The sequence below is a fragment of the Dissoconium aciculare genome, assembly GCF_010015565.1.
Source record: "Dissoconium aciculare CBS 342.82 unplaced genomic scaffold K489scaffold_13, whole genome shotgun sequence".
NCBI classification, from domain to species: Eukaryota; Fungi; Ascomycota; class Dothideomycetes; order Mycosphaerellales; family Dissoconiaceae; genus Dissoconium; species Dissoconium aciculare.
In genome coordinates this window covers 493,103-520,950 of record NW_022984963.1, presented here as the reverse complement: position 1 = coordinate 520,950, position 27,848 = coordinate 493,103, and the positions used below count along the sequence as shown (strand labels likewise).

Genomic DNA, 27,848 nt, shown 5'->3' with positions numbered 1-27,848 from the left:
CAAGTTTTCTCGGAGTGTTGCCTGCGCTGATCACAAGATTTCCTTGAAGGATCTCTGAGACGCTCCGTGATACCGCCGAGAGCCCTAAACGCCCGCGATCTTGATTTCCACAAAATCCTGCGATCTGCATGCGATCCCCGAAAGGCGTCGATAGCCGATTGTCAATGCAGCTCTAACCTGCGGTGACCGAAGATAGCCTTTCATTGTGCGTCGACGCGAGGACGTAGACGCGAGAACGAGTGCGAAAGGACCATCGCCATTCGCCGCTCACTCGCACGATGCCTTAGCATTATGCAACTGCCGATGGTAGATGAGATCCCCAACTGACACTCTCGCGTGGTCGATCGTGGCATTCCCCCACGTCTCAAGCCGTCAGTTAGCGGACTTGATTGCCATGTTGTTAGGGCTTCCGGCTAAAATCGCCGTATACTCGCCTTTCCTCCTCACAACGCGGCTCCGCTTTCCATGACTCGAAACATCACATCGTCACCCCAGGGCCATTCGTGTCAATGGAACGAACGCACGTGGTCGCCGTCAATGCTGTTTCAACGATGCAACTCCATCAACCGTGAATTGCCGCTTGCCATGCATACGCCTCTCCTCCTCACGTAAGGCCCGTGGCTTGAGACATCCCATCGTCAACCCAGGGCTACGGATGTCGATTGAACGAACGCACGTGGTCGCTGTCAAGGCTATTTGCAACAATGCAAGTCGACCAACCGTGAAATGCCGTCCATCATCGACAAGCTGAACATCGGTCCTGACAAGCGTCGATATCGACGTCAGCTCGAATCACTCGTTCTTCGGGTCGCTCCGTCTGTGTATCAAGGTCCTGAATGACAGCTTCATCTCGTCGAAGTGAACAATATATAAGGGCTATGATACCTGCCGTAATGTTGTTTCTGAGCATCAGACAAGCAACAGTCATCAGCAACATTCATACAGTATCTTTCAATCCGTTCCACAAATTATCTCTGCTCCAGCCATGCATTTGACAACGATCACCACCATTGCCCTGACCATGTTGGTCTGTGGCTCGTCCGGACAAGCTCTTCGCCGTGTTCAGCGCGCCGTTGGAGTATCTGGAAGTGCTCAAGGCTTCGGCCGAGGCACGACCGGTGGCTCGGGCGGTCGAACCGTCACGCCAAACAACAATGCCGAGCTGGTCAATTATTTGACCTCCAAGGAGACGTTGACCATTGTCTTGACCAAAACCTTCGACTTCACGGGTACAGAGGGCAGGACAACCGCTACTGGCTGCGCTCCTTGGGGCACCGGAGCTGGGTGCCAGCTCGCTATCAACGCGAATAACTGGTGTTCATCCACTGCTCAGAAGGTACAGGTCAACTATGACAATGCTGGTACCAACCCGATCAATATGGGATCAAACAAGTCTGTTGTTGGCAGCGGCAAGAATGGTGTCATCAAAGGAAAGGGATTGCGCATGGCAAATGGCGTGCAGAATGTCATCCTGCAAAACTTCATGATTACCGGCCTGAACCCCCAATATGTCTGGGGAGGCGATGCCATCACTTTGGATGGCACTGACAAGATTTGGATCGACCACGTCACTGTAAGCAACCGATGTCCTTCCATCTCAAAGAGTTGACTGCTTTTTGCTGACACAGAGCACAGACCTCGCTCATTGGTCGTCAGCACATCGTGAGCGGTTACAATGCCAACACTGGCGTCACCATCTCAAACTGTGACATCGACGGCAACACCGATTGGTCCGCGTCTTGCGATGGTCACCACTACTGGGTGGGTTACTGATCGATTTTAAGAAATACGAGACATCGCTGACGTATCTAGGCGCTTTACTTCACTGGCAAGAACGACCAGATCACGCTTCAAAGCAACTATATTCGCAACACCTCTGGCCGTTCCCCCAAGATTGAGAACGGAGCCGTTGTGCACGCAGTGAACAACTACTGGTATGCGAACTCGGGCCATGCTCTCGAAGGTGAACAGGGATTCGCTTTGGTGGAGGGTTCAGTCTTCCAGAACGTTGACGACCCGCAAGACTCGAAGTCAACGCTTTCGATCTTCGCCTCCACCAGCTCCACGTCCGTCTGCCGCAACACCCTTGGTCGCAATTGCGAGGCAAACATCTTCGGCAGCTCGGGTCCGCTCAGCGAGGGCGACACTGCGGTCTTGAGCAAGCTCGCTGGCAAGGGCGCCGCAGGAGCCACTGTCGCCACCAATGCACAGAAATCTGTGCCTGCATCTGCTGGCTATGGAAAGATCTGAGCTGGTGGCACGGGACTATTGAGATCTGCGCTGGTCTGTCGTTTCGAAACCAACGCCAAGCTGCTATCGCATTCGCATCTGCCGCGGGTTGTTTGTTACCTCCAAAGTACGCTTGAAAAATTTGGGGATTATGACTTGAAAAATTGATACTTTATTTCCCATCGGTACGACTGTAATATTTTGCACCGTGAATAGTCTTGGGGAATCAAACAGTTCCTTGTCTCCGAATTTTTCCACTGGCGCAACCAAAAAAGGACAACAGTATTGAGCCTCCTTCCGAGCTGTGTCAGCTTACTTCAATATCAGTCGGGTGGCTGGTGATAGCGATCCGAGAATAGATAAAGTTCACAACGCTCATACAACTCTAATTTCGCTCACGGTCACATGCTTTGGGCGGTGTATTGCAGCCGCAAAATACTTCTTGTATTTCTTTGGCTGACCTCGCGTTTCACAGTGGTGTGTCCTGATTCTCGGATCCAGGTCGGGATCTCATACGAGAATCCTAACGCCAAAATCAGGCGAACGCAGTTTATCATCAGATGAAGATCTCCGCTACGAGCTTGAACTTGCCAAAGCTGTGCACGATTTCAACCGTATGCTTTGCATTCAGCACAACTGACTCTGAGGGTGTTGTTGCCAACGCCACATCCGGCTGGCGACCGCACAGGTTCTTTGTGCAGCAGCAGTTCGATCCATCTGCCCAGATGGGCACCCAGCGATAGACCTGAGATTACCCATGAGAGACGAATTCTGCTGGTTACCTAGGTACCTAGTAGGTAGTCCCCAAAGATCCCTTTGGGGGGCCTAAGATAGGAACTACATAACGTGACGCCCGTGGACTCTTGCCATTTAGGATTCGAGTATAAGGAATTGCTCTTGCGGAGCTGCTCGCGTGCTGCTGCGCAATACTACAGTAGGCCTTTCCCAGACGAGGTCGTAGGCTTCGGGGAAGCACAAAACTCCCATCCGTCTGACGCTCAGCGCGACACACCACACCACCACTGGACGAAGCACCAACCTGCATGGCAATACGCGATATTTGTACATGTATCTCACTGTGCCATCGTCCGCGACACGATTGCTAAGGTAATGCAGGGGAGGTAGTGTTACCGGCTTGGAGCACAGTATGGGGATATTCATATTACTGTACTGTAATCATTTGTAGGCCCATCAATGCCATTCCAGGCGCATTGGTTCGGATCTGGCACATGTCTGGGCACGAGCGACAAGCTTCCCGCCTAGATAGCACCAAATTTGTGATGATTGGCGAGCGGTTGTGACGAGCTGGCGGGGCGGGGGCGTGCTCTAGCTGGTATGTAGCGCCAGAGGATGTCGCTTGTCCTGAACAACACACAGATGAACACTCGCAACAAATGAGAGCCTCGCGATGGCCCGGCGTGCTGGCCATGCGTTTCTTGGCAGCATCTCGTGAGGATGCCCAATTTCAACAGACGAATCATCCTTAGCCTGTGATCCTTCCACTACTGTAGGGGATATTGGCAACGCTGGTAAGCATCGCTCAGGCGAGTGCAGGTCTTGAGAGGAGGATTGTTCGCGACTCCAGGGCTGCACAAAAATAATAATATATCTGTTTTAGTTTGATGCGCCAAAACGCCTTGCTTCCAGGGTTCCCCATCAGCACTGCCCACTCTGGGGCCTGTTTCTTGCCAACTTGTAGTAGTCATCTTCAGCTTTCATGCAAGGATGCAGCACCATCTTGGAAATTAAATATGTATTCCCTGGTCGGCCCTGTCGCCCAAGCCTCGTAGCTCCTCTTTCCATCAATCCTCATCTTGACGCCAAGAATCTCGGTCGCTCGTTGGTATCGGAGCCTCGCCCGTGCAAAGCACAACATCCACTTGCATCGACCTCTCTGAAGATCCCAATTTCGTACTACCACTTGGACTGTCGACGAGGCCTCGCCGCCGCAGCGACTCGCATTCCACCATCTCGGAAACGGAGACATCATGGCCGAAAATCTCGCCGTGCCCGGGGACGCCCGCGGCCGGGAAGGTCGACAGCTATCTTGGAGCGGCAGGGCCAAGGTTTTCCGTCGCCGTGACGCGCCAGCGCCGACGAGGTCGACTAGCCATGATGGCAACATCTACACCAACCCTCACGATCAAGAGAAGGCAAACGAGCCGGACGATGGAACGAACCCAAATAAGTTGCCGGTGTACAACGCGCATGGACATCGGGTGAACCACCAGGGGCACCGTGTCACAAAAGGTATTCATCCTGATGGCGAGAGTGGCCGGAGGTGGATTCATCCTGGGCACATGGTCAAGATCTGCTGGCGATCAGCTTCATTGACGAGCAAGTGGGTCAACGTCCTTTGGCCATTTACTATCGCGGCAATGGTCCTGTACTTCGCCGACATCGGGAAATTCGGAACACGATCGGTTTTGACCTTCGCCTTCGCCTATATTGGAATGGTTCCTGCCGCTAATTTGGTCGGGTTTGCCGGTCAAGAGCTCGCGCGAAAGATTCCAAAAGTCTGGGGCGTACTTCTCGAAACGACTTTCGGTAGCATTGTTGAAATCATTCTGTTCATGGTCTTGATCACCAGAGCGCACAACGACGCAAGCAGCCTACTCGTCAACCTCCAAGTCATCCGTGCCGCTATTCTCGGGTCTATCCTGGCAAATTTACTCCTGTGCCTAGGTACGTTCGCCTCACAACGAGTGCTTCCTATTGTGACTAATGAGTTTCACTAGGTCTATGCTTTTTCGTGGGAGGAATCTATCACCCTCAGCAGACTTTTCACGATGCCATCTCTGAAGTCGGCTCCAACCTCATGCTCGTCGCCGGTTTCGGTCTGGTCATCCCGACCATTTACTACAATTCTCTGACTGGTACCACACGAGCGTCTACTGACGACCTCAGCCGTGCAGTTCTCAAAATCTCGCATGCGACGGCCATCATTCTATTGGCTGCATTCATCGTCTACGTCTGGTTTCAGGCCAAGAGTCATCACGGACTCTACGAAGACATTCTCGAACAGGATGAATTACGAGACCACGATCGTCACAAGGATCTCGCCAAAGACAAGCTCACGCTGTCAGAGAGCATACTTGCATTAGCAATTGGACTCACCTTTGTCAGCTTTATGGCTGTCATTCTTGTCGACAACATCCATTACATTGTCGAGCGAGGCGTTAGCGACGCCTTTGTTGGTCTCATCCTCGTTCCCTTGGTCGAGAAAGTATCAGAACATCTTACCGCCATTGATGAAGCCTACGACAACCAGATGAACTTTGCCCTCAGCCACATACTTGGGGCTAGCATTCAGACCGCTCTGCTCAACACGCCGTTGGTCGTCATTGTCGGCTGGGGCCTTGGTGTCCCTTTGGACCTCAACTTTGAGCTTTTCGATGCCGTAGTCATCATCATGGCGATCATCGTCGTCGGCAACTTCCTGCGAGACGAGAAGAGTGACTATTTGGAGGGCGCCCTCTCGGTCTTTGTATACTTGTTGATTGCGATCACCGCCTGGTATTACCCGAACCCCGATTTAGGCGAGGCCAGTGGAGGAGAGAGTGCTCACCGATAGCCACTGTGGACGGTCGTCGCCAGCTTTTCTTTCGAAATTTGGTACAGAGATATCATGACATGGTGATAGTGCAGGAGCTCTGGGCGCTTGGTGTGCACATTTACGATTATTACTATTTGATTGTTGTACGGGTAGCTTTCATAAATTCCGCTGACAAAATGAATTGAGTTTCGCTGTGTGGCGGTGAATTACGATTCGCGAATGTGTTCGCAGTCTAAGTCTTATTCACAGAGATTACGCATGGAATCCTCGCATCGCAAATGTACCGTTTGCGAAGTGAGATGCTTCAACCATCAGATGATTTATCATCATTGCTTCTTTACACCGGTAATGTATTGTATTATACCGCCCCAGCATCAATTTCGCCGCTGGGTCCTCGTTCCAAATAGGGCTTTGCGGAACCCAGCCCGAAATGGTAACACGCTGACGACTGCGAGGAATACATACCTCGTGTTCCAAGTTCCTCAATCGACCAAACCATTTCCCCCCTTCATTCACTCACTTTCAGAGCCAGCGCCGGGTCGCATTCACTCTCGTTACAACTCACGAAGTTCCAAGAAAACCGCACAGCACACGGCAAGAGTGCACACCATCCGCTCAGTGTCCGCTCCACGCTGTTCACGAATTGTTCTCTGATCACAAAGCAACCACAATCGCCATGCGCTTCCAGTCTCTTCCTGCTCTGGCAGCGCTTGTGCCTCTGGTTGCTGCAGACTGGTTGATCAAATCACCAGCCGCTGGCGTGCAACTTACTGCCGGAGTTCCCATAGTCGTCACCATCGACGACTCAAGGGCCGCTCCACCGATCTCGACATTCTCAACATTCACACTAGAATTGATCCAGGGTGGACAAGATGAGGGAACTGGTCAGGTAAGTTTCAGGACAGAAGGAGGGAACGCATTTTCCGCGGGCTGGCGTGACGTCGAGATGGGATCCAATAATCGCGCGGGAATGAGGGACAGCACCACAGAAAGACAATCACGATGCGACACACATTCAAGCTGACACCTTCTCATTGATTGCAGAAAATGATCACTCAGTTTGCCGGCGCAGCAGCGTTTCCGGAAAATCGCCAAATAACAGGTGTCGTACCTCTTGTTGCGACTTCCGATCTGGCGAACTCATTGTGAGTAGCACGACGATCATGAGCAATGGTGCGGTGGCACATTATGAGTAGTAGTTAGCTCATGTTTGCATCTGCGTAGCTTCTTCAAACTCACATCATTCGCGGCAACCGGCGGCGGTTCATACGTCAATTGGTCTAACCGCTTCAGCATCACTGGGTTCAGCGGTGGACCGCCTCTTGATCCAGCTGTTATTGCGGCCGTGACAGCGCTCGGCGGCGCGACAGCAGGACCAGACGCGATCAACAGACTAGGACAGGGAGGCGCACCTGGCGGCGATGTCTTTGACATTCCATTCAACCTACAGACCGGACTGACAAAATACGCGCCCATGCAACCCATCCCGCCTACCAAGATCACGGCTAAGGTTTTCAAGCCATTGTTCCCGACCAGTGCGTATAGCATCGCAAAGACATTCCTCCCGCTCCCCACCGTCCAGAAGACGGTGACACAACCACAGACTTTCTCCGCCTCAAGTATTGAGAATCCCGTAAGTCCTTGTCGCCACCGACGCAGTTCACCAGGGTCTAACAGCAGCTCTAGGCCGCTCCGGCATCGATGCCTACCGATATGGCCAAATACCTCAAGCGCTGGCAGGACTAGTGCGAGAGTAAGCATCGGGTCCGGTGCCCTGGAAATTACGTGTTGGTTGGGATTTATCATTTTACGAGGATCATACGTTGTCTTAAGTTTCATGCCTGGTTTGGCGTTGGAGAGGCATGGGCCATTAGAGTTGTCATACCAAAAGGCATACATAGTTCACGGCGCTGGTAGGGTACGGCTCAATGCTGCAGACAGTAATATACAGTCCGTTTTTTGCTTCGATTGTTTCATTTGTTGTATTAATGAGCATGAAGATAATTCCCCCGATCTCCCATCTTGAAATTGCACTATTTTGTCTCCCAGAGTAGGAACACAACGCCTCAAACACCCCGTTGATAGCATCCCTCATCCCAAATTGCGCCATATTTGCGACGGGCTAGAAGCTGCATTGACATATATACATGGTTCGACGATGAGCACGGTAGTGTAAATTCGTAATGCGGCTGCTTGCGATGTTTCCGCTGGCCACGATCATTGCATTCATCCCGAATGCATCACTGACAGGCTTACCGACCTTCTTCAAGCTCCGCCAGGTGGCGTTTGAATCTCTGCGCTTTTGCCTTAAGCAGCCGAATGCTGTCAATGAACAAGACATCGCTCTCAAATTGACCCGAGCTCTCTACTGAGAAGATGAAGTGGTCCCGGATCCGTCCCAACTTGACCTTATCTTTGAACTCGTCGTAGCGTAGACATTCTCTGCTCACAGTATCTTTCATCGGGTTGACTACGACGGCCTTCTTCTGGCCAGATTGCGGGTCGTCCTCCAGACCAATCACACCTCGCGGAAAGCATCGAGCGAACATCTTCGCATCTGCGCCTAGTATTGGTTTCGTGATGTTGATATGTGGGAGCAAACGATATGATGCCGTTGCGACAGGGCTGAATTTGGCGTGATCGCTTCCGACGCCCTTGATGCAGTGACATCTGAGGTGGATGCGTTGACCCGGCCTTAGCTTTGCGATGAGGATATCAGGATTGACGGGCCGGATTGCATTCTCCCCCGAGAAGTAGTCCTTCTGTTTGCCCTCAGGCTCAAACTTGAGCTGGTGTGCATATACATTGGAGTTGACGTATTTCTCGGTCGGATCGATAGATCCCTCCTTCGCTAGCTTCTTGCCGTCACGACCGTCCTGATCTTGTGTTGCCCACCGGCATGTGACATCGAGTGTTATGACGACAGTATTGGTGTCGTTTGGAACGCTTGCAATAGAATCGCCCTCCTCTGCCTCCCACGCTGCCTGGGCAGCGAAATCATCTTTTGGTGGAGGCTTTTTGTACCACTGCATCCACCGCAGTCCCTCTTCCCCGCCAGCCAGAGGGATCAATCCCAGTCGATGTGCGAGGACTTCGTCCTGGATGATACTGGTGTTGTCGAATATGAAAACATCCTCGATCGCAAGGGTTGGCACTTCTGACATGAGCAGTCGTCGATATGCGTTCGCAATGCTGGCGTCTACACCAATCAATGAAAATGTCGCATCGTGAGGTTTATTCTGGTGAAATTCGACCTTCAATTGATCCGTGAAGCGTTGTAGATCCCAGCTATCGTCTTGTTGTGGACCATAATGACCTGGGATATCTGTCGCGGTGGTATCGTCTACTGTTTCGGACCTTACATTCACTATGCGCCGCTCTTGCAATTGCTCCTCCGTCAGCGGCGCCCAACTTGGTCGTTGTTGCGACGGCATTGCGCCGTGTGTGAGATGATTGGTATCAGCGCCAGCGCTTCTCCTTCAGTATTACGGCAATGTCTCGTGACAGGAGGACTGTCAAAGATTATTTCAGAATTTCCTAGTGACTTTCGACGATCGTTTCAACCTTCGAAACTTTTTGGGGGGTCGGCATCTGGGAATTCGCGGCTCGGCCCACGCCGCTGGCATCTGAGCGCGATGCTTTCCACACATCATCGACTTTGCTCAAGCGGCCATTGGTCGTCGAGCCTACTCGACAACGGGATATTCACATTGTCGACGTTCAACCACCAACACCTCTCCACTCTTCGCCATCGCCAGGCTTGTACTGTCGACAGACGCGTTCACAATGGCAGCTCCCTTTGCACGCCTGGCGACAGCAGGTACCCGACGACTGCGCTCGCGCCCATTCGCCTCTGCCGCCACCTCAGTTCACCCTCAACAATTACGATTCCTCGCGACCACACCTGCTCGCCGACAGGCTGAGCCAGTCTCGAGCAATGTCATCCACCCGCACACAGGCACACGCCTCATTCCAGTGGACCCAACATTCGGCCACCCAGTCGACCCCAGCAAGATGAACTTCAACGCAGTTGACGATGCTGCGGGCACACCAGAAGAGCGGAAGATTCGTCACTACACCGTGAACTTTGGTCCTCAACATCCTGCTGCTCACGGAGTGCTTCGTCTGATTCTTGAGCTAAACGGAGAGGAAATCGTGCGCGCTGATCCCCACGTTGGATTGTTGCACCGCGGCACGGAGAAGTTGATCGAGTACAAGACCTACCTTCAAGCTCTTCCCTACTTCGACCGTCTGGACTATGTTAGCATGATGACGAACGAGCAATGTTTCTCGCTTGCTGTGGAGAAGCTCTTGAACATCGAGGTCCCTGAGCGTGCGAAGTGGATTCGAACACTTTTCGGCGAGATTACCCGAATTTTGAACCATCTCATGTCGGTCCTGTCACACGCAATGGATGTCGGCGCTCTCACACCATTCTTGTGGGGTTTTGAGGAGCGAGAGAAGCTCATGGTGAGTACATGTGGCGTACTAATATTTGCATCTTCGATTGCGAGAGAAACGTGCTAATGAGGTTAACAGGAATTCTACGAACGTGTATCTGGTGCCCGTCTCCATGCTGCCTACGTTCGCCCTGGAGGTGTATCGCAGGATCTTCCCATTGGTCTATTGGACGACATTTACCAGTGGGCAACACAATTCGGCGACCGCATCGACGAGACCGAGGAAATGCTTACAGACAACCGTATCTGGATCGGCCGAACCAAGGGCGTTGGTGTTGTTAGCGCCGCTGATGCATTGAACTATTCCTTCTCCGGTGTCATGCTTCGTGGTTCTGGTATCCCATGGGATATCCGAAAGTCGCAGCCATACGACGCGTACGACCAGGTCGAATTCGACGTCCCAGTCGGTATCAACGGTGACTGCTATGATCGCTACCTGTGCCGGATGGAGGAGTTCCGCCAGTCTCTCCGCATTATCCACCAGTGTTTGAACAAGATGCCCGCTGGTCCCGTCAAGGTCGAGGACTACAAGGTATCTCCACCACCGCGTGCCGCCATGAAGGAGAACATGGAGGCTCTGATCCACCACTTCCTGCTCTACAGCAAGGGCTACACAGTGCCTCCGGGCGAGACCTACAGTGCGATTGAGGCGCCAAAGGGTGAGATGGGTGTCTTTGTCGTCAGTGACGGCAGCGAGCGTCCTTACCGATGCAAGATCCGCGCCCCTGGTTTCGCTCACCTGTCATGTTTCGACCAAGTTTCCCGCGGCCACTTGTTGGCCGATGCTGTCGCCGTCATCGGCACCATGGATCTCGTATTCGGTGAGGTCGACCGGTAGCGGGATATTGGGGAAGGAAAGGGAAAATAGTAATTCGATTTGTAAATATGCTATTTGTACAATCGCGTCGGCGTTCCTGGCAATAGACATTCGCAATCTGAGCAGTCATAAGGAGACTAGGTGGTGCAAGGCTTGATGCCAGAAAGGCGGTCTTTGCCTGTCTCGGGTAACCGTTGTTAACCACTCAGATAAAAAACGAACTATTTCATTTGTGAGAACATGGAACCCATCGAAGTTACATTTGTCAATTCTGTGGCCCTGACAGACACTGATAGTGAACTTGGGCACAACGGCGGCCATTACCTAATGTTCGATGCGACTTTCTATTGCCCACCATAGGAAAGATTGCCATGTGATGTGGGCAAGCGAGTACAGACGGTGGTGCTTATAAACCCCTGACTCATCGTCCTGGAGGTTTCGACGATGGAAAAGTGATGAGTATCTAGGTGATGATAAAAACCGGCATGCACGTGGTCCAGTACTGTAAGGAGCAACTCCTTTTCAAAAACAAAATATGTGTATTCAAGAAACTAAACGCCGTATCTACAAGAGAATAGAAGTTATGCACTATGAGTTCGCCTTCTTCTTGTTCTTCTCATCAAGCTGCCAGTACCCGCCATATTGCTGGAATAATTTCTCGAAGCCAGGGATGAGCTCTTCGAATGGTCGGGCTTCGATGTCCTCGAAATCCGTGCACATGGTCGCGCGTTCGATGGGTTTGTATTTGTCCGGCATGTAATCGGCGCCATCAGGGATACCGTTGAAGACGGAGTGCGCCATCATGTCTTCATCGTGCTTGGAGCGCTTGTACCAGCCAAAGGTGCCACCGCGCTCGTCTCGCAGCCATTGGAGTACTTCGGGCGCAACGGTCTTGAGTGTACCACCGTGCAAGAAGGCGACTCGGCCATCGTCCGGGTGATGTTGGGCAAAGGTGTGGCCGCAGTAGAAAGTGCCGCCCTTCGGAAGCTCAGAATTCATGCCGACACTGGTAAGCCACTTGGTCGGCGTTCCGTATGGCGTCTTGAGCGCGTGCCAAGAGAAGCGGAACATATCCTTGTCACCGAGGATGAAATTGTTCCAGTATTGACCATGGACGTTGTTCAACCAGGCCGCCAATTGCAGGTGGTAGAAAAACTTGCGCTTGTCGACAAGCATTTGACCGGACTCCTGCTCCCATTCGTCCATTTTGCACTTGGTGTTGGTGATGACCCAGACTGGGTTGTTCGGACGAGTGCGAGACATGTCTGGCCAGAACACGGTGCCGTATTCCTTGTAGGTCGCCGACTCATACAATTCTTCCGGCTTGATTGTTGGGATGTTGTCACTGTCCAACAATAAGGGTTCGGCAAATCGGCTGTTGATGACTGCTGCAGTCTTCAGATGATAGTTGATGAACAAGGTGGCAGGTTTGCTGTGCATCACATTCGACGGATGCGCAAGATCGTTGAAATAAGATCGAGGCCACAATCGTAGCAGCTCGTCCCGGACCTCCTTCGTCATCTCATTTCCGTACGTGTGGAACTCAACCGGCATTTCTGACTTGAGGTGCTTCAAAGCATTGAGAATCACTTTGATCCGCGGGACTGTCTTTCCGTTGCCACCAACAATGACAATGCCTCTTCCGGAGAATTTGTTCTTGTAATCGCTGTAGGGAAGCATCTTCTCGCGAATCCAATTTTGCCAGACTCCTCGCGGCTCTTGAAGCTCCCAATCTTGCCTCTCGCGGACTGTCCAGCTTGCATTGACCCAACCCTCCTCATTCAAGCTCTCGCCGAATTGGTAATTGATGCGATCCTCCTTCGTCCAAGTGCAAGTTTCCTTAGCCTCCGCCATAGTAATGTTAGGCAACTCGAGTACGGCAGCGAAATGTGGTAGAAAGTCGTTCGCAGACTCTATCCGATGCGCAAATTTGTTGAATGAGGCATCTTTGTGATGAAGACCGAGATATGCTTCTAGATTTATCGCATTCGCGGCCGGATGCGCGATGCCTTCTCGTAAGGACGAGAACGCATTACCTATGCGATTGTATGATGAGGCTTCGGATCGCCAGAAGAGTGTGTAGAATGTCGCGCCCGCGAGCACGAGGGCGATAGTGAAGCGGACGGATAGGAGGCGAAAGGACGGCATGGCTGCGTGGCAAGTCGTCAATGCCGTATTAGAATGTTGTTTGTTGGCTCTTCAAGCGCTCGACATTTCTTCAGGCTCGCTCAGACTTATTCCAATTGCCTGCAATTCACAAGCGCGTTCGCTAAAATGTGGATGGGCAGGAGGTGATAAAGTATGTCAATGCGAAAAGAAAGCCTTCACACTTCGATCATCAATGCAGGGTGGATTTGATACTTTCCGGGTTTAGTGCAGGATGAAGATGCGGAGAACGGATGATCTGCAGACAAGACAGTTTCGTCAAAGCACTCAGCTTCAGCCTGAGGCAGAACTTCCAGCATCACCTCGGTCATATTTCCATCGACATCCACCGCGCGTCCGCCCCGATACGCCTTAACTAAATAGCACATACTGCATCATTTCACCGAGAGCGTTGAGGTTCGACAGACGTATGAGAATGAGAGTTCTCTGGTATTGTATAGACATCTTATCCGGTCCAGATGCCCCATCACGCCTGTCCGCACGAGCATGGTGGGGCCCGCTATGTGGTAGCCTGTGGGAGAATGACGATGATCCCAGAAATTCTCCACTTCGCCGTCTGGCAGCTCTGCGCCAGCGATGCGAAAGGCGATCGGTGCAGGTGTGATGAACAAGAGGTATGACGACTGACAGCACCTAACATGTAAAAGAACAATTTGATCGCTATTGAACCGTACGGGCACATAGCTCGACAGTGATGTCTCCTCCCCCAAACCCCTGTTTCCAGATTCGACCGTCACCGCATCGTAAGGTCCCGGTTTGACAATTCGCGACTGCCCCCTCGTCATCGTGCATGCATACTCAAGTGAGCTTCCACTCGTGATTTCATGTGGCTTCCAAGGTTGTCGACTATATTCCTTGACAAGGAGCTACTGTGCTGTGAATGTCTTGCATGGTGTTCCGCATCAGGTATTCCGACATCTCGTGTTCTGAAATTGACAATAAATTCCACTCATCACTCAAAAAGCCACGAGACGAAATAACTAATCACCATGGCCGAAGCCTGGCTCAAATCAGAAGATAAAGCCTTGAACCTACTCGCCGTCACAAGTCTGGCAGCCACCGCAGAAGTCCTTGGCCTCGTTGCGACTGTCGGTTTGAATACAGAGTCAATACACGATCAAATCGTTAAGTCTAGCGCAAGCGGCTTCGTTGCTTCCGAGCGAGGCTCACGCATACTCTCCAATGGATGGCATTCGGAGTCTTCTCTAGCTACGTCCCTTGGGACGGCGTACGCGATTGCCGATGCTGCAAGAAAAGCCCATGTCCCAACACCTTTGGCGGGCACTGCAGAGCAACTTCTACTGCAAGCAGCTCACCTTGCGACACCCGAGCATGACGACGCGACGCTTGTGCAGGTCTATCTGCCCCAAGGACAAGGCGAGCTTGTTTCCGAAATGAAATCCGCGGATAAGATGATGGTCGCTTCCTATCAAGTTCGCAAGGAGACCGTGATTGATCTATTGGTCGGAATACAGCTTGCGGCGACTGTAGAGGCCATGGCACTGGCCAAAGCGTTGAACCAAAGTCGGCGGGATTTGTTTGAACAGATGGTCAAAGTGGACGGCTCAGGCGAGGTACACGACAAGTGCATTTCGGGGATGTTAGAGAAGGATGCTTGGACACTGGCAGACTGTCCACAGGCGGAAGAGCATGGGAAAAGGCTCGCAGATGCGGTGGAGAAGTGCCGAAAGATCCAATACCCTTGTCCGATGGCTGTGACGGCTCTACAACAGTTTCACTTTGCCATCCAGAAAGGCAAGACCATCAAGAACGAGGGTCGGTAAGCCTCAGATGAATTTATTTTGTTGTAGTAAGCGTTGTCCACCGTCTGTCTTTCGGTAGAAAATCTTTGTTTCAAGACTAAAGCTTGGTCATACGGTGCGCACGCGTGACAGGAGGGCCATCACGTCGGTTCTGCCTTTGAAGAAAGCCCCTTGCATGGCGGTAAAGTCATGATGGCCTGATCTTTGATCTATGTCTGCACCCGCACTTATAAGGGCTTCTACCGCGTCCGTATGACCGGCCTCAGCGGCCGCCAGAAGTGCGGTGCCTCCGTGATAATGACTTCCTGCCACATTTGGGTCGGCGCCGGCAGCAAGTATTCTTTCGACTAGTTCTGGATCGCCATTCAATGCTGCAGCCTGCAGCGGTGTCAAGGCCGTGTATTTGCTAGGTTCCGGGTTGACCTCCGCGCCAACATTCAATAGAAAGTCGATTATCTTTGGATGTTGACCTTCCACGGCAGCTTCCAACGCTGTACGACCTCGATGTCTTGAGCGAGGAGCGTTCACATCTGCACCTTCCACAATGAGTCGCTGAACAATGAAGAGAAATCCTCCTTCAGAGGCAGCTTGTAAAGGCGTACGGCCGCTATAGCGGGTCGCCGGTGAATTCGGATCTGCACCAGCAACCAAGAGTTCGTGGACAATATTGAAATGACCAGCGCCACATGCCAGTGCCAGGGCACTTCGCCCACCGTTTTCACCTCCGGGGGCATCGACTTGGGCTCCGGCCTCCAGTAGCCTCGTCACGATCTCAGCATGACCCTCGTACGAAGCCGCCTGCAGTGCAGTCTTGCCATACCAACCATGAGGCGGCTCATTAGGATCAGCGCCTTCCTCCAGCAATGCAATGACTGCATCTAAGTCGCCTTCGGTGGCAGCATGTTGCAGTGCCGTGCGAATGTCTTCTTCTTCCTCTATGAGATCTCCATCGTCTTCGTCGATCCTTATCGAGTCATGCAACGGACTTCGAGGTATATGAACATCGGCTGAGTGCATCGCGATAACAACGGTATCAAGCGGGCGGTATCACAAGTGTAGGCCATACAGAAGCAGCGACAATATTGTCATATGCCTCTACGAGCATCACCAAACTCTCGTCGGGTGAGGATATCCCCGGGAAGACTCATGTGAAATGCGACAGACATCGCATGAGGCGGCACGACCGGAGAGGTGGTGCTTTACACGCTAGACATGTTTCAGACAGTTGAGTAATAACCTTGGAAATTGTCATCGTTTCTCATTACAGTAGTGGGCAGTGCGCAGGGCGCTTCGTCAGCGGGACACCTCCCTTTTGATATTGAAGCTCCATAATATGATCCCGTGACTGGCCGGAAGACACCAACACGACCGAGCGTCAGCACATAGCAGACGGAGTTTTGAAAATGTCTGTGTCACGCATTGAATATGCCCGCTTTTTTCAGAAGCATGGGTGTCGATGCACAATAACCCCCCGCGGAATCCCTCCGGAAAATCACGCAGAGAGATCGCAAACCGACAACGAGACGAAGCTTGAAATGATTGAGTGACCATCAAGTCCGCTCCGCATCCTTCCTGGCTCGATTACCAACCAATAGGCCGAGGGCCGTTAGAATAGCACGTACGGCAAGCAAGCATCGGGCAAGACTTTCCCGGAGTCCTCGGACTTAGACGGAGCGCAGGGAATGGAGGGCACGTGGCAAAGGTTCTACGGTGATGAGCATGTCCAGGAATTATACTAGGGACCCAACTCTCCCTCGCCCTTTTCTCTCGCCGGCAATAGAATGGCCTTACGCACTCGTTCGTAAAATGTGTGTGTGTAGAATATAGCTTAGATCTGCCAGACCAAGTCATATTCAGGATACTGAGTCGTTGAGCACCTGCTGGTCGCTGCTAATCATGATTATATAATTGTGAGGGAAATGCCTCATAGTAAGATTATTCCAGCGACGGACCTTTCTGTGCTTGCTGCATACATGGCAAAGTGGAGGCGGGGGATTTCCTGGACCCTTAATGAAGATGATGATGGAGCGCCCACTTGACGGTTGTAAAGTTCATGGACGGTCATGATAAGCCGATCACGGCGGCGGAAACTTCCAAGCTTCAACTGGCAATATAGAAAGCTTCAGTATGTTCATTCATGAGAACAGAGTCGAAGGATTCGTTGACTGCCTTAATAATGTTCTAACTGTTGGCCGCTCTCACAGCACGAAGGTCAGTCCACCAACGCGTGCGTCAGATTTGAAAATGTCTGGTCATCATCCGGTGGTGGTGATCTCTGGGAGGCGGGGAGATGGACCTGCGCTTAGATCTCCGAGATGGACAAAGGGCCATTGGCTTCAGTAGTAGTCCGCCATCTAGGTTGGCAAAATTTCATGAGCTCTTGGTGACATAAATACTATATGTCCGTCGTCACCGTCACAGACCTCTAGACTACTCGCCCTCTCGCACTCTCTCTCCCTCTCTCTCTCAACGCTTTCTTCGCTCCAGAGATGAGCTTGTATCTCGGCAGAGAACTTGTTGAATTTCAGTCGAAACTCTCTTCTACCTAGCCATCATCAGCTACGATCAATTTCAAACATCATCCATCACAATCCCTACTATTCCGGACTTTTTGTCGTACGGAATTGTACTAAAAACCCGAGCACAACGAAAGAACTCCTCTTAGAGGTAAGTTAAAAGCGACTCGACTTCACTTACAATGCACGATGTTGGCAGAAGTCATGGACAATCATGTTGAGATATCCTTGAATGGTTGGCATGCTCACTATTTCACAGCACGCGTTGCCATCACTCGCAATATCCGATCTCGTTGACAGTTCTTCCTAATACCACACTGCTGCTTGCAGTCCCGCCACCATGCATATCACGAAGAAGCTGGCGGCGTCCCATGCCAAGGGCCAGGCGACATACTCTTTCGAATACTTTCCTCCCAAGACTGCTCAGGGTGTGCAGAACCTGTACGATCGTATGGACATGATGCACAGCTGGGGACCTTCATTCATCGACATCACATGGGGAGCAGGCGGTCGCCACTCGCAGCTCACCTGCGAAATGGTGAAAACGGCGCAATCTGTGTATGGGCTGGAGACATGTATGCACCTGACATGTACAGACATGGAGCGCAGCAAGGTCGATGACGCCCTCAAAGAATGTTACAACGCAGGATGCACCAACATTCTAGCATTGAGAGGCGACCCTCCACGTGAGCAAGAGAAATGGGAGGCGGCTGAGGGCGGATTCCGCGTCGCAGCAGACTTGATCAAGTACATCAAGGAAAAATACGGAGATCACTTCGATATTGGCGTCGCGGGATACCCAGAAGGTCCTGATGAGAACACCAGTGCCGATGAACACATCGTCTATCTCAAGGAGAAGATTGACGCAGGTGGAACCTTTATCGTCACTCAAGCCTGCTACGATGCCGATATCTTCATTGACTGGGCCAAGAAGGTTCGTGCTGCTGGCATTTCTGAGTCAGTTCCGATTATTCCCGGCATCATGCCCATCTCCACATACGCTGCATTCGTTCGCCGAGCCAAATGGACAAACTCGCACGTCCCGCCGGAATGGTATGCACAGTTAGATCCTGTCAAAGAAGACGACTCCATTGTACGAGAGATTGGCAGAGACCTCATGACAGGCTTTTGTCAGCGATTACTGGATTTTGGCATCAAGCATTTACACTTCTACACCATGAACCTGGCTGGCGGCTCCCGCATGATTCTCGAGAAGCTCAACATGGTGCCGGCTGAAGATGTGCCACATCCTGACATCAAGCCTCTTCCCTGGAGACAGTCCCTCGGTCTTAACAGGCGAGAGGAAAATGTCCGCCCTATCTTCTGGAGGAACCGCAGTCGCGCATACATTGCTCGCACACAGGATTGGGACGAGTTTCCCAACGGTCGATGGGGAGACAGCAGATCTCCAGCTTTTGGAAGCCTGGACGAGTACGGTATTGGGCTGAAGGGTACCAACGAGCAGAACCGCAAGCTTTGGGGTGAGCCCAAGAACATCAAGGAAGTCTCGGACCTCTTTGTTGGATACATGAGTGGAAAGGTCTCATCCTTGCCTTGGTCAGAGTCTCCGATCAACACTGAAGCCAATGCTTTGGTCAAAGATCTGGTGGATATCAACAAACGAGGTCTGTTCACCATCAATTCACAGCCTCCGGTCGATGGCGCCAAGTCCTCGGACCCAGTCTACGGCTGGGGTCCACGGAATGGTTACGTGTACCAAAAGGCATACCTCGAAGTGCTGGTCCACCCGTCGCTCATCAAAACACTCATTGAACGCATGGATAAAGACCCCGAGATCACATATTTCGCCGTGAATAACCGAGGCGAGCTCATCACCAACACACAGGACGACAGCGGTCCAAATGCCGTGACTTGGGGTGTTTTCCCTGGCAAGGAGATCGTTCAGCCTACCATTGTTGAGACCGTCTCCTTCTTGGCCTGGCGAGACGAATTTTACTACCTCGGATCGGAATGGAGCAAGTGCTACGATGAAAGCTCCGAGAGCCGCAGATTGATCAAGGAGATTAGCGAAACCTGGTACCTCGTCAACATCGTACACAACGACTTTCGCAAGGCCCGCCCGATCTTCGATCTGTTCGATGGCCTGCAGGCTCCGGGCATTGAGGAGCAACAGAGCTCCAAATTGACCAACGGACATCACGAAGTGAATGGCGAGAAGTCATTGCCCGAGCTCAACGGCGTGCCCGACGGCAACAATGTCGTCAACGGTGCCAACCATGTCGCCGCTGCCGCTCACTGATTACTCCATTCATCATCTCCAACACCTCTTTTCAACATTTAGAGAGACCACCTCACATAGATATGGTCTTTGGCGTAAAAAAACTGCATTTCAGCATTTGCTTAACCAGGCGCAAAGAGGGAATAGCGATTGCACTTTCTGATGATACCCCATTCAACAGGGATCTGGGAACTGGCCCAGGCATAACGTAAATGATCACATTTTTAGGAGAATTGGCGTTGCTTTTCAGGATCATCGGAGATAGGTGGCAATAGGAGAGGCGCATAGGATCCGATCGAATCAAGGTGAATATGATTACTGATCAGATATCGACCTCTGCGGATTATTCACCCTCATGAAATGAACTCCGTCTGCTCGGAACTGAGGTTCACTTGGTGATATGAAGCGAGGAATTGTGTCGGAATGAAATATTCATCATTGATGGGGAAATTTCACGATGTGAGGTTTGGACACATGACGATGGGATAACCCCAGGTAATGATCATGCTCACTCTGCGGACTTGAAGTCAGTCCTCATACCTTGCTTGCCATTTCTGTGCACACCTGCATGCTGAAGGAAGACTGACACCCTTCGCCCAAGAATCGGCAGGAGAAAACTCCGAGCTGCCTGCCTAGCAGGTAGATATCTCCTCGGGAGGTACGCATGGCCTTGTTATTAGTCATCCCTGTGGTGAGCATCTTGATTGGTCATCATAGTGTCCATTTCAAGGTTCCAGGGTTTCAAGGTTGGAACCGGTTCTAGGGTGAATGTTCACCGATTTTTAGGGTTGGGGTTGGGGTTATGTACAGCATCGCCCACCGAGGTGACTTCAATTCAATCATGGCCTTTTGAGAATTTTCGAATGAACATGGAACTGTTTACTGCTGAGCTTGCAGGCGTGCTGCTATACTTGTAGATATGGTAGAACATCGCTCCACATTCGCTGTCGCTGAGATCGGCGTAAGTACTGTGCTGGTGTATTTGCGGCGAAATATTCGTGTTGTGAGCATTATCGATGCTCGAAAGTTATTGATAACCCGACCAACGCTCACCGCTTTCCCCGCGATCAATCGCCATGAAAATCGTCGCAGGCTGTCGAATAAGAGAAGATCGAGTAGTCTACTATTATCACAGAATTTTACGGAGAGTTGTCCTCGATATATGCACCTATTGCGTGCCTGTAGCATACCCACCTAGGCAGTCAACATGAGCTTTAGTGAAAACATATGGGTGCACAACATAGTGGAGCAAAATAATGTTCTAATAACCTTGAAAGGTTGGGAGTGCCAGCCAGTCAGCAAAGCTTGCAGGCCTGGAGGGAGAGGCGATAATATTTCGCCCCGCCAAACGGAACCCTTGAGAATTTGAGACTAGCGCATTTTTTTCCGCGACCCACAAGCCAGAGCTGGTCGATTTTCGAAAGTAAATACAGTGGCAGAACGCAAAAGTTCAATTGCCTCACTATCTCCTCCTCTACACCCCACAAATATCACAATCATGGCTGACGAAGTGTACGACGGTGCCATTGGCATCGACCTTGGTATGATCATATGGCACGCCTTCAATTCATTTCATCAATACTGACAATTTAACAGGAACCACCTACTCATGTGTGGCCAACTATGAGGGCGCTGGTGTTGAGATCAGTGGGTACAATGGCAAGAGCGTGGAAGAGTTTGGCGATTCTAACGAGACGTTTCACAGTCGCCAACGAGCAGGGTAGCTTCACCACCCCATCCTTCGTCTCCTTCACATCTGAGGAGCGATTGATCGGTGAGGCCGCCAAGAACCAGGCTGCTATGAACCCTGTCAACACCGTCTTCGATGTCAAGTAAGGACAAATGCATTCATGGCAGATGCGACAATGGCTCATTCTGTTTGCACAGGCGTTTGATCGGTCGGAGATTTGACGACCCAACTGTCAAAAAGGACATTGAGTCGTGGCCTTTCAAGGTTGTCAGCGACGATGGCAGCCCTCGCGTCCAGGTTGAGTACCTCAACGAGACCAAGACTTTCTCTCCCCAGGAAATCTCTGCCATGGTCCTTGGCAAGGTACGACGAGGTTCGAACTCCGTTTTCTACGTCCAAACGCTGATATCATTTTCTACAGATGAAGGAGGTCGCAGAGGTCAAGCTCGGCAAGAAGGTTTCCAAGGCTGTTATCACCGTCCCTGCCTACTTCAACGACAACCAGCGTCAAGCCACCAAGGATGCTGGTGCCATTGCTGGCCTCAACGTTCTCCGTATCATCAACGAGCCTACTGCTGCTGCCATCGCTTACGGTCTCGGTGCCGGAAAGTCTGACAAGGAGCGAAACGTCCTGATCTACGATCTCGGTGGTGGTACTTTCGATGTGTCCCTTCTTCACATTCAGGGTGGTGTCTTCACCGTCAAGGCCACCGCTGGTGATACTCACTTGGGTACGTTGGTGAAGAAACCTAACCTCACAAAATTGTGAAGTGAAATATCCTAGGATACCGAAACTAACCATGATATTTGGGATTACAGGTGGGCAGGATTTCGACACGAATCTTCTCGACCACTTCAAGAAGGAGTTTCAGAAGAAGACCAAGAAGGACATCAGCGGCGACCCACGTGCTCTGCGACGTCTGCGAACTGCTTGCGAGCGTGCCAAGCGTACTCTCTCCAACGGTACTCAAACCACCGTTGAGATTGACAGTCTTTTTGACGGAGAAGACTTCAACGCCAACATTACTCGAGCCCGATTCGAGGATATCAACAGCAAGGCCTTCAACGGCACCATTCAGCCCGTTGAACAGGTCCTCAAGGACTCCGGCATCGACAAGAGCAAGGTTGACGAGATCGTCTTGGTCGGTGGCTCCACCCGTATCCCGCGCATCCAGAAGCTTCTCTCCGACTTCTTCAACGGCAAGAAGCTCGAGAAGAGCATCAACCCTGACGAAGCCGTTGCATACGGTGCTGCTGTCCAGGCCGGTATCCTTTCCGGCAAGGCCACCTCGGCTGATACCGCAGACATGCTTCTCTTGGATGTTTGCCCTCTTTCTCTTGGTGTTGCAATGGAAGGCAATATCTTTGCTCCAGTTGTTCCCCGCGGTAACACTGTGCCTTGCTTGAAGAAGCGAACTTTCACCACTGTCTCTGATAACGTAAGTTAATTGATTCCTTCATCTGTGTAAACTCGCTGACCCCCCCAAAGCAACAGACAGTCCAGTTCCCCGTTTTTCAGGGAGAGAGAGTTAACTGCGAGGACAACACTTCGCTTGGAGAATTCACTCTTGCACCAATTCCACCGATGAGGGCTGGTGAGGCCGTGCTCGAGGTTGTTTTCGAGGTCGACGTCAACGGTATCCTCAAGGTAACTGCCACTGAGAAGACATCTGGCCGCAGCGCCAACATCACCATCGCCAACTCTGTCGGCAAGCTCAGCAGCCACGAGATCGAGAAGATGGTCGACGATGCTGCCAAGTTCAAGTCCAGCGACGAGGCTTTCAGCAAGAAGTTCGAGTCACGACAGCAATTGGAGAGCTACATCAGCCGTGTCGAGGAGATTGTTTCTGACCCGACGATGAGCATGAAGCTGAAGCGTGGCCAGAAGGAGAAGATCGAGAGCGCCCTGTCCGACGCCATGGCCCAGCTCGAGATCGAGGACGCCAGCAGCGATGACCTCAAGAAGAAGGAGCTCGCACTCAAGCGTGTCGTCACCAAGGCCATGTCTACCCGCTAAGCGGTTCCCTTTCAATCCTCTTTAGCGATCTTTCGGACAAATTGTCTTCTGGCGTCTACATGCGATGAGGCCCGAGGATTTCAATTTTTTGAGCTTTCTATGTGATGCCAGCCTATTTCTGTGCTTAGTATAGATTCAGGTAACGATATGATGGGATGACCGCCATTCGACATGAAAAAAGTTTTCAATGTTTGAAAACAGCCAGAAATTTTAGTCACGAAGATTTTCCATTTCCATACTCCGCGCATGATTGTAGTAAACGGCAGTGCGCGCAGTCTCTTTTCCATACTCGTGTGTTCGAGAGCGGCTTCTTTGCTCCCACACCCAGCGGACTGAAGTTATATCCATCTCTTCCTTCGGCTATTGGATGTGAAGATTCCACACTGCTCAACCTTCGAAGTCATTCTTTACCTTGTTCGGTAGCAAAGTCCACTTGCAAGGCGAGAAGGCGAGGCTATCTCGCCTTGTGCGATTTGTTTACCTCGTGTAAGTGAAACTCCTACACGAGCTGTTCTATAAACTTCCTTTCAACGAGCTCGTCTACTGTGTGGAGTTTTTCAAATGGGGTCATTTCAGTCCGTAGAGTGTCTTGACCCATCAGCGCGCCAGGACCCTACGAAATGAACAGAGCCCTGGCTTACTGGACTTTGCTACCGAGGTATATGCAGCTCGATAGTCGATACCACCTGGGGATGCAAAATTGTCGAAGTTCACTGACCGCTCTTGTGCATTGAAAACAGTACCTCCCTGCTGGACTTGCATACACTTCGATGATTCCGTGACATGCAAAGGACACAGGGCAGTGGTTTCGCCGAAATTAGCCGCGTGAGACTAGCAAACTCAACAAAGTTCAGGGATGCCTAGGTAGGCGCCCAGTGTAGATCGAAGTCACCCTTATAGTTCTGTGTAACTGCTTTCACCGACCATCTATTGCCTTTTTTACAATCACCTAGATATATTCTTGAATATCTACATTTGATCGCATTAGTCTTCGCAGAACGTTGCGCCTCATTTGTGACTAGAATCTGGACCGGAGGCATCACGGGTCTGTCGTCATGGCGAAAGGTAATTCGTCGCGGTCCAGGAATTCTTCCGGACCTCCCAGTGTCGCTAACAGATTCAAAATTGTAGGCGCAAAGGCTGTAGATCCTCTCTCGGACGAGGCGCTGCAGCACTTCAAGACGTACAAGTATTCTTCGGTCGACAAGTCACCTATCTCGCACTATATCCTGCGACACTATGTAGGTCTTATTCTTTGAGCTTCATGATATGGCCGAAAGAATGAGGTGCCTGTGACACATACTCATACATGACGATAGTGGAATGCGTGCGTTGAATTCCTGCCACTATGGCTCGCTCCCAACATGGTCACATTGATCGGCTTCCTCTTCGTGATTGGCAATGTCGGCCTGCAGCAGATCATGGACCCAGATCTCACGGGACCCAAGCATGCTTGGGTCTACTATAGTTATGCATTCGGTGTCTGGGCATACTCGACAATGGACAACATCGACGGCAAGCAAGCTCGACGAACCGGCACATCATCTGGACTCGGCGAGCTCTTCGACCACGGCATAGATTCACTCAACTGTACCCTAGCCTCTCTGCTCGGAACCTCTGGCATGGGTCAGGGTACTAGTCTGAACGGTGTTCTGACCGCACTCATCCCGACTCTGCCCATGTTCTTCTCCACCTGGGAGACCTACCATACTCACACGCTCTATCTCGGCTACTTCAATGGGCCAACGGAGGGACTGCTCATCGCGTCCATCATCTTGATCTTGTCAGGGCTCTTTGGCCCTCAGATCTGGCACCAACCTGTGGCCGACCTGGTCGGCTTCAGCGACGTGCTGGGTAGCTGGAGCATCAACGACATTTGGGCACCAAGTCTTCTATTCATATTCTTCGCTGCGCACATGCCTGGATGTATCTCCAACGTCGTCGCCGCCCGATGCGCGCAGAAGCTTCCTGTACTTCCCGTCTTCTTGGAATGGACACCCATGTTGATCTTTGTCGGTTCATTGGTGGCCTGGCTCGGTTCACCATATTCTGCGCTGGTGCGCGACAATCATCTTGCCTTGCTCTGTTTGACCCTGTCCTTTGTCTTCGGCCGCATGACAACCAAGATGATTCTGGCGCATCTGACCCGTCAACCGTTCCCCTACTGGACGATGCAGTTGGCGCCGTTGGTCGGGGGCGCAGTGCTCGTCAACCTGCCATACTTTGGCTTCCAGGCGCCGTCCGCTGAGGCACAGCTTTACTACCTCTGGGCATACTTCTTCTTTGCGATGATTGTATACTTCCGTTGGGCTTTCCTGGTGTGCTCGGCCATCTGCAAATATCTCGGCATCAACTGCCTGACGATCCCGATCGAGAAGCAGAGGCAGTTGCAGGCACAGAAGCAGAAATGAGACGCCTATCTTGGGTGAAACTAAAGATCGAACAGGACGAACCAATCTGAGTTCAGGCTCCTGAGCCCTGGCTTGTACCACCCATGTTTGGATGAGACGGGATACAAGCATTGGTCAAATCGGACAGGGCACCCCGATGACTCATCAGATAACGTACCCTATAGGCTTGTGGGCCACTATAGGCCTGTGGGCCACTCTTCGACACCAGCTGCATTGAATACTCAATATTTCTACTAATAATTGAAATGAAGCTATATGATTAGGAATTCTATGGGACAGGATGTCTATACTACAGTAGGACACGTCTTACACGTATGTCCTTCCAAATTGCAAGTGCTACACCGTGGTTTACGACGTGTCTGCTGGCTAGAGCCTGCTTCAGCTTGGCCTTGTTCTTCCGATAACAACGTGTTTACAGCCTTTGCAATAAGAAGAGCCTCGAATCCTTCTTTGTCAACACTTCCTTGAACCTTATAACGCGTTCTTGGACGTTGTTTACGCGCGCTCAGCGTCTGTACAGTCTGGCGGAGGTCGGACACTTCAGCTTGCAGAAGGGCCAGCTGAGCAGCTGCTTTATGATAGCCCTTAGCATTCTGTCGCAAAGCAGCAACTATTTCTGACGGTGAAGTGCTTGAACGCTGCAGCTTGTTCTCAATATATGCTGTCTGAGAATCAACCTCTCGAGGGTTTGACGGCGTAACTGTAGTCCATTGTACTAGTGTTTGTAATGGAGGTGTTACTGTTCTTAATGTCAGCTTCTCTAGTACTGCTTCAGGATTGAATGGCACAAGGCCAGCACCGCGGAAGCCAGCTTGTATATTTGAAGCTGTAAATGCAGCAGCTATCGCGTGTGGGATCTCGGCAAGGAAGTCGTCCTTTGTTATGATATAATAAGACGCTCGGAAGAGCCGTTCAAGCCTTGCTGTATATGCTGTCTTCAAAGGACCGAAACAGCTAACATCGAGAGGCTGTAGACGATGCGAAGAATGAGGTGGTAAGCAGAGAGTGACAATGTTATGATCTTTGCAGTATTGATCGAATTCAGGCGTTAAATGGCTACCATGTCCATCAAGGACAAGAAGCCTTTTAACACCCTTTGTCGCTTGCTGCGTATGTCCATGGAAGTGCTCTATCCAACGCAGACCAAGAGCATTGCTTGTCCAGCCATTCTCGCTGCAGGCTAGAGTCCAGCGTGGTGGTAGTCCTTCAAAATAAGTCTTATTTAGCGTTACGCCTTTGAAGATCACGAATGGAGGGACCTGCCAGCCTCGAGCGTTGACGCAGGCAATAATGGTTACCCATTCAGAAGAATCCGATCCAATCAATGTTGGTCTTCCTTTCCGATCAGCTGTAGTTACAACATGGTGGTTGCCAGCTTGCCCAAGGCGGAATCCAGTCTCATCAAAGTTGTAGATATCGTCTTCAAGGATACCATGGAAATTGATCATGTTCTTCACCAATTCAAACCATTGAATATACGCGTCTTTCTGCTCGTTACGTGCACGCTGCCAATCCAGCCTTCGCGACAACTTTGTCTTAAGCCGTGGTGTCCTTTTAATAAAGTTATGTCGCCATAATTTACCAACAGGTTCAAGGCCCTTCTGCGTTGCAAGGATGTTCGCAATTTCCTCAACATGAGCAAGCGTTGGTGGCCATCCACGCGAGTCCATATCCAATATCCTTTCAATTATAACCTCCTCTTCAGCGACAGTGAATTTCCTTGAATTGACACCTTGCTGTTGTCTGGAAGGTCTGCTGTCAAGGCGGCGTTGGAGGGTGGTCCTTGAGACGTTATACGCGCGCGCAGTTGCTCGGATCGACTTGAATTGACCGGATCTGAATGCAGCGATAGCAGGAGCGTAGGAATCACGCGTCAATCGCGTATCCATTGTATGACGTGGATAATTATCGCGTGTTGAAGGAAAGAATACGTAGTGAGAATAGGAAGTGGCCCACAAGCCTATAGTGGCCCACAAGCCTATAG

At 51.3% G+C, this 27,848-nt stretch overlaps 11 protein-coding genes across 11 annotated transcripts; 8 read left to right on the top strand and 3 right to left on the bottom strand.

Annotated features, from left to right (window-relative positions):
* Positions 1–1,021: 1,021 nt before the first annotated feature.
* K489DRAFT_390726 (polysaccharide lyase family 1 protein) lies at positions 1,022–2,250 on the top strand (the record flags this gene model as incomplete). Its single annotated transcript, XM_033606625.1, has 3 exons — positions 1,022–1,573; positions 1,636–1,761; positions 1,813–2,250. 3 exons carry the CDS (start codon positions 1,022–1,024, stop codon positions 2,248–2,250), a joined length of 1,116 nt encoding a protein of 371 aa, XP_033456598.1.
* A 1,650-nt stretch (positions 2,251–3,900) lies between these two features.
* K489DRAFT_383795 (uncharacterized protein) lies at positions 3,901–6,005 on the top strand. The gene is made up of 2 exons (XM_033605701.1): positions 3,901–4,914; positions 4,968–6,005. Exons 1-2 carry the CDS (start codon positions 4,218–4,220, stop codon positions 5,801–5,803), a joined length of 1,533 nt encoding a protein of 510 aa, XP_033456597.1. The 5' UTR covers positions 3,901–4,217; the 3' UTR covers positions 5,804–6,005.
* Positions 6,006–6,262: 257 nt separating this feature from the next.
* On the top strand, positions 6,263–7,550 carry K489DRAFT_383794 (uncharacterized protein). The gene is made up of 4 exons (XM_033605700.1): positions 6,263–6,674; positions 6,830–6,930; positions 7,010–7,418; positions 7,472–7,550. Exons 1-4 carry the CDS (start codon positions 6,462–6,464, stop codon positions 7,529–7,531), a joined length of 783 nt encoding a protein of 260 aa, XP_033456596.1. The 5' UTR covers positions 6,263–6,461; the 3' UTR covers positions 7,532–7,550.
* A 7-nt stretch (positions 7,551–7,557) lies between these two features.
* Positions 7,558–9,322, bottom strand: K489DRAFT_383793 (DNA-directed RNA polymerase I and III subunit RPAC1). The gene has a single exon (XM_033605699.1). It carries the CDS (start codon positions 9,217–9,219, stop codon positions 8,038–8,040), a length of 1,182 nt encoding a protein of 393 aa, XP_033456595.1. The 5' UTR covers positions 9,220–9,322; the 3' UTR covers positions 7,558–8,037.
* Positions 9,323–9,623: 301 nt separating this feature from the next.
* Positions 9,624–11,206, top strand: K489DRAFT_344603 (NADH dehydrogenase I, D subunit). The gene is made up of 2 exons (XM_033602319.1): positions 9,624–10,255; positions 10,325–11,206. The coding sequence occupies exons 1-2, from the start codon at positions 9,800–9,802 to the stop codon at positions 11,081–11,083; spliced, it is 1,215 nt and encodes a 404-aa protein (XP_033456594.1). The 5' UTR covers positions 9,624–9,799; the 3' UTR covers positions 11,084–11,206.
* A 371-nt stretch (positions 11,207–11,577) lies between these two features.
* K489DRAFT_383792 (glycosyltransferase family 71 protein) lies at positions 11,578–13,421 on the bottom strand. Its single transcript, XM_033605698.1, has one exon. It carries the CDS (start codon positions 13,208–13,210, stop codon positions 11,651–11,653), a length of 1,560 nt encoding a protein of 519 aa, XP_033456593.1. The 5' UTR covers positions 13,211–13,421; the 3' UTR covers positions 11,578–11,650.
* A 536-nt stretch (positions 13,422–13,957) lies between these two features.
* K489DRAFT_383791 (uncharacterized protein) lies at positions 13,958–15,457 on the top strand. The gene has a single exon (XM_033605697.1). It carries the CDS (start codon positions 14,218–14,220, stop codon positions 15,010–15,012), a length of 795 nt encoding a protein of 264 aa, XP_033456592.1. The 5' UTR covers positions 13,958–14,217; the 3' UTR covers positions 15,013–15,457.
* Positions 15,056–16,296, bottom strand: K489DRAFT_69001 (ankyrin). The gene is made up of 2 exons (XM_033608841.1): positions 15,812–16,296; positions 15,056–15,751 (listed from the first exon to the last, which is right to left on the bottom strand). The coding sequence occupies exons 1-2, from the start codon at positions 16,006–16,008 to the stop codon at positions 15,100–15,102; spliced, it is 849 nt and encodes a 282-aa protein (XP_033456591.1). The 5' UTR covers positions 16,009–16,296; the 3' UTR covers positions 15,056–15,099.
* Positions 16,297–17,537: 1,241 nt separating this feature from the next.
* On the top strand, positions 17,538–19,974 carry K489DRAFT_68980 (methylenetetrahydrofolate reduct). Its single transcript, XM_033608840.1, has 2 exons — positions 17,538–17,658; positions 17,767–19,974. Exon 2 carries the CDS (start codon positions 17,848–17,850, stop codon positions 19,765–19,767), a length of 1,920 nt encoding a protein of 639 aa, XP_033456590.1. The 5' UTR covers positions 17,538–17,658; positions 17,767–17,847; the 3' UTR covers positions 19,768–19,974.
* A 1,269-nt stretch (positions 19,975–21,243) lies between these two features.
* K489DRAFT_383787 (heat shock protein 70) lies at positions 21,244–23,676 on the top strand (the record flags this gene model as incomplete). The annotated part of the gene is made up of 7 exons (XM_033605696.1): positions 21,244–21,287; positions 21,343–21,393; positions 21,452–21,578; positions 21,634–21,799; positions 21,858–22,167; positions 22,256–22,875; positions 22,926–23,676. Coding segments are annotated over 7 exons (1,846 nt in total), but the record flags the coding sequence as incomplete, so codon positions are not given.
* Positions 23,677–24,508: 832 nt separating this feature from the next.
* K489DRAFT_434282 (Choline/ethanolaminephosphotransferase) lies at positions 24,509–25,864 on the top strand (the record flags this gene model as incomplete). The annotated part of the gene is made up of 3 exons (XM_033608551.1): positions 24,509–24,518; positions 24,585–24,694; positions 24,773–25,864. 3 exons carry the CDS (start codon positions 24,509–24,511, stop codon positions 25,862–25,864), a joined length of 1,212 nt encoding a protein of 403 aa, XP_033456588.1.
* Between the last annotated feature and the right edge of the window lie 1,984 nt (positions 25,865–27,848).

Bases quoted from the DNA above. Each gene is read 5' to 3' on its own strand.
- K489DRAFT_383795 (XM_033605701.1), top strand. From the start codon at position 4,218: ATGGCCGAAAATCTCGCCGTGCCCGGGGACGCCCGCGGCCGGGAAGGT. The intron at 4,915-4,967 runs GTACGTTCGCCT...GAGTTTCACTAG, and splicing joins AAATTTACTCCTGTGCCTAG to GTCTATGCTTTTTCGTGGGA.
- K489DRAFT_383794 (XM_033605700.1), top strand. From the start codon at position 6,462: ATGCGCTTCCAGTCTCTTCCTGCTCTGGCAGCGCTTGTGCCTCTGGTT. The intron at 6,675-6,829 runs GTAAGTTTCAGG...CATTGATTGCAG, and splicing joins AAGATGAGGGAACTGGTCAG to AAAATGATCACTCAGTTTGC. The intron at 6,931-7,009 runs GTGAGTAGCACG...GCATCTGCGTAG, and splicing joins TCCGATCTGGCGAACTCATT to CTTCTTCAAACTCACATCAT.
- K489DRAFT_383793 (XM_033605699.1), bottom strand. From the start codon at position 9,219: ATGCCGTCGCAACAACGACCAAGTTGGGCGCCGCTGACGGAGGAGCAA.
- K489DRAFT_344603 (XM_033602319.1), top strand. From the start codon at position 9,800: ATGAACTTCAACGCAGTTGACGATGCTGCGGGCACACCAGAAGAGCGG. The intron at 10,256-10,324 runs GTGAGTACATGT...TGAGGTTAACAG, and splicing joins AGGAGCGAGAGAAGCTCATG to GAATTCTACGAACGTGTATC.
- K489DRAFT_383792 (XM_033605698.1), bottom strand. From the start codon at position 13,210: ATGCCGTCCTTTCGCCTCCTATCCGTCCGCTTCACTATCGCCCTCGTG.
- K489DRAFT_383791 (XM_033605697.1), top strand. From the start codon at position 14,218: ATGGCCGAAGCCTGGCTCAAATCAGAAGATAAAGCCTTGAACCTACTC.
- K489DRAFT_69001 (XM_033608841.1), bottom strand. From the start codon at position 16,008: ATGCACTCAGCCGATGTTCATATACCTCGAAGTCCGTTGCATGACTCG. The intron at 15,752-15,811 runs GTATGGCAAGAC...GATCGTGACGAG, and splicing joins AATGAGCCGCCTCATGGTTG to GCTACTGGAGGCCGGAGCCC.
- K489DRAFT_68980 (XM_033608840.1), top strand. From the start codon at position 17,848: ATGCATATCACGAAGAAGCTGGCGGCGTCCCATGCCAAGGGCCAGGCG.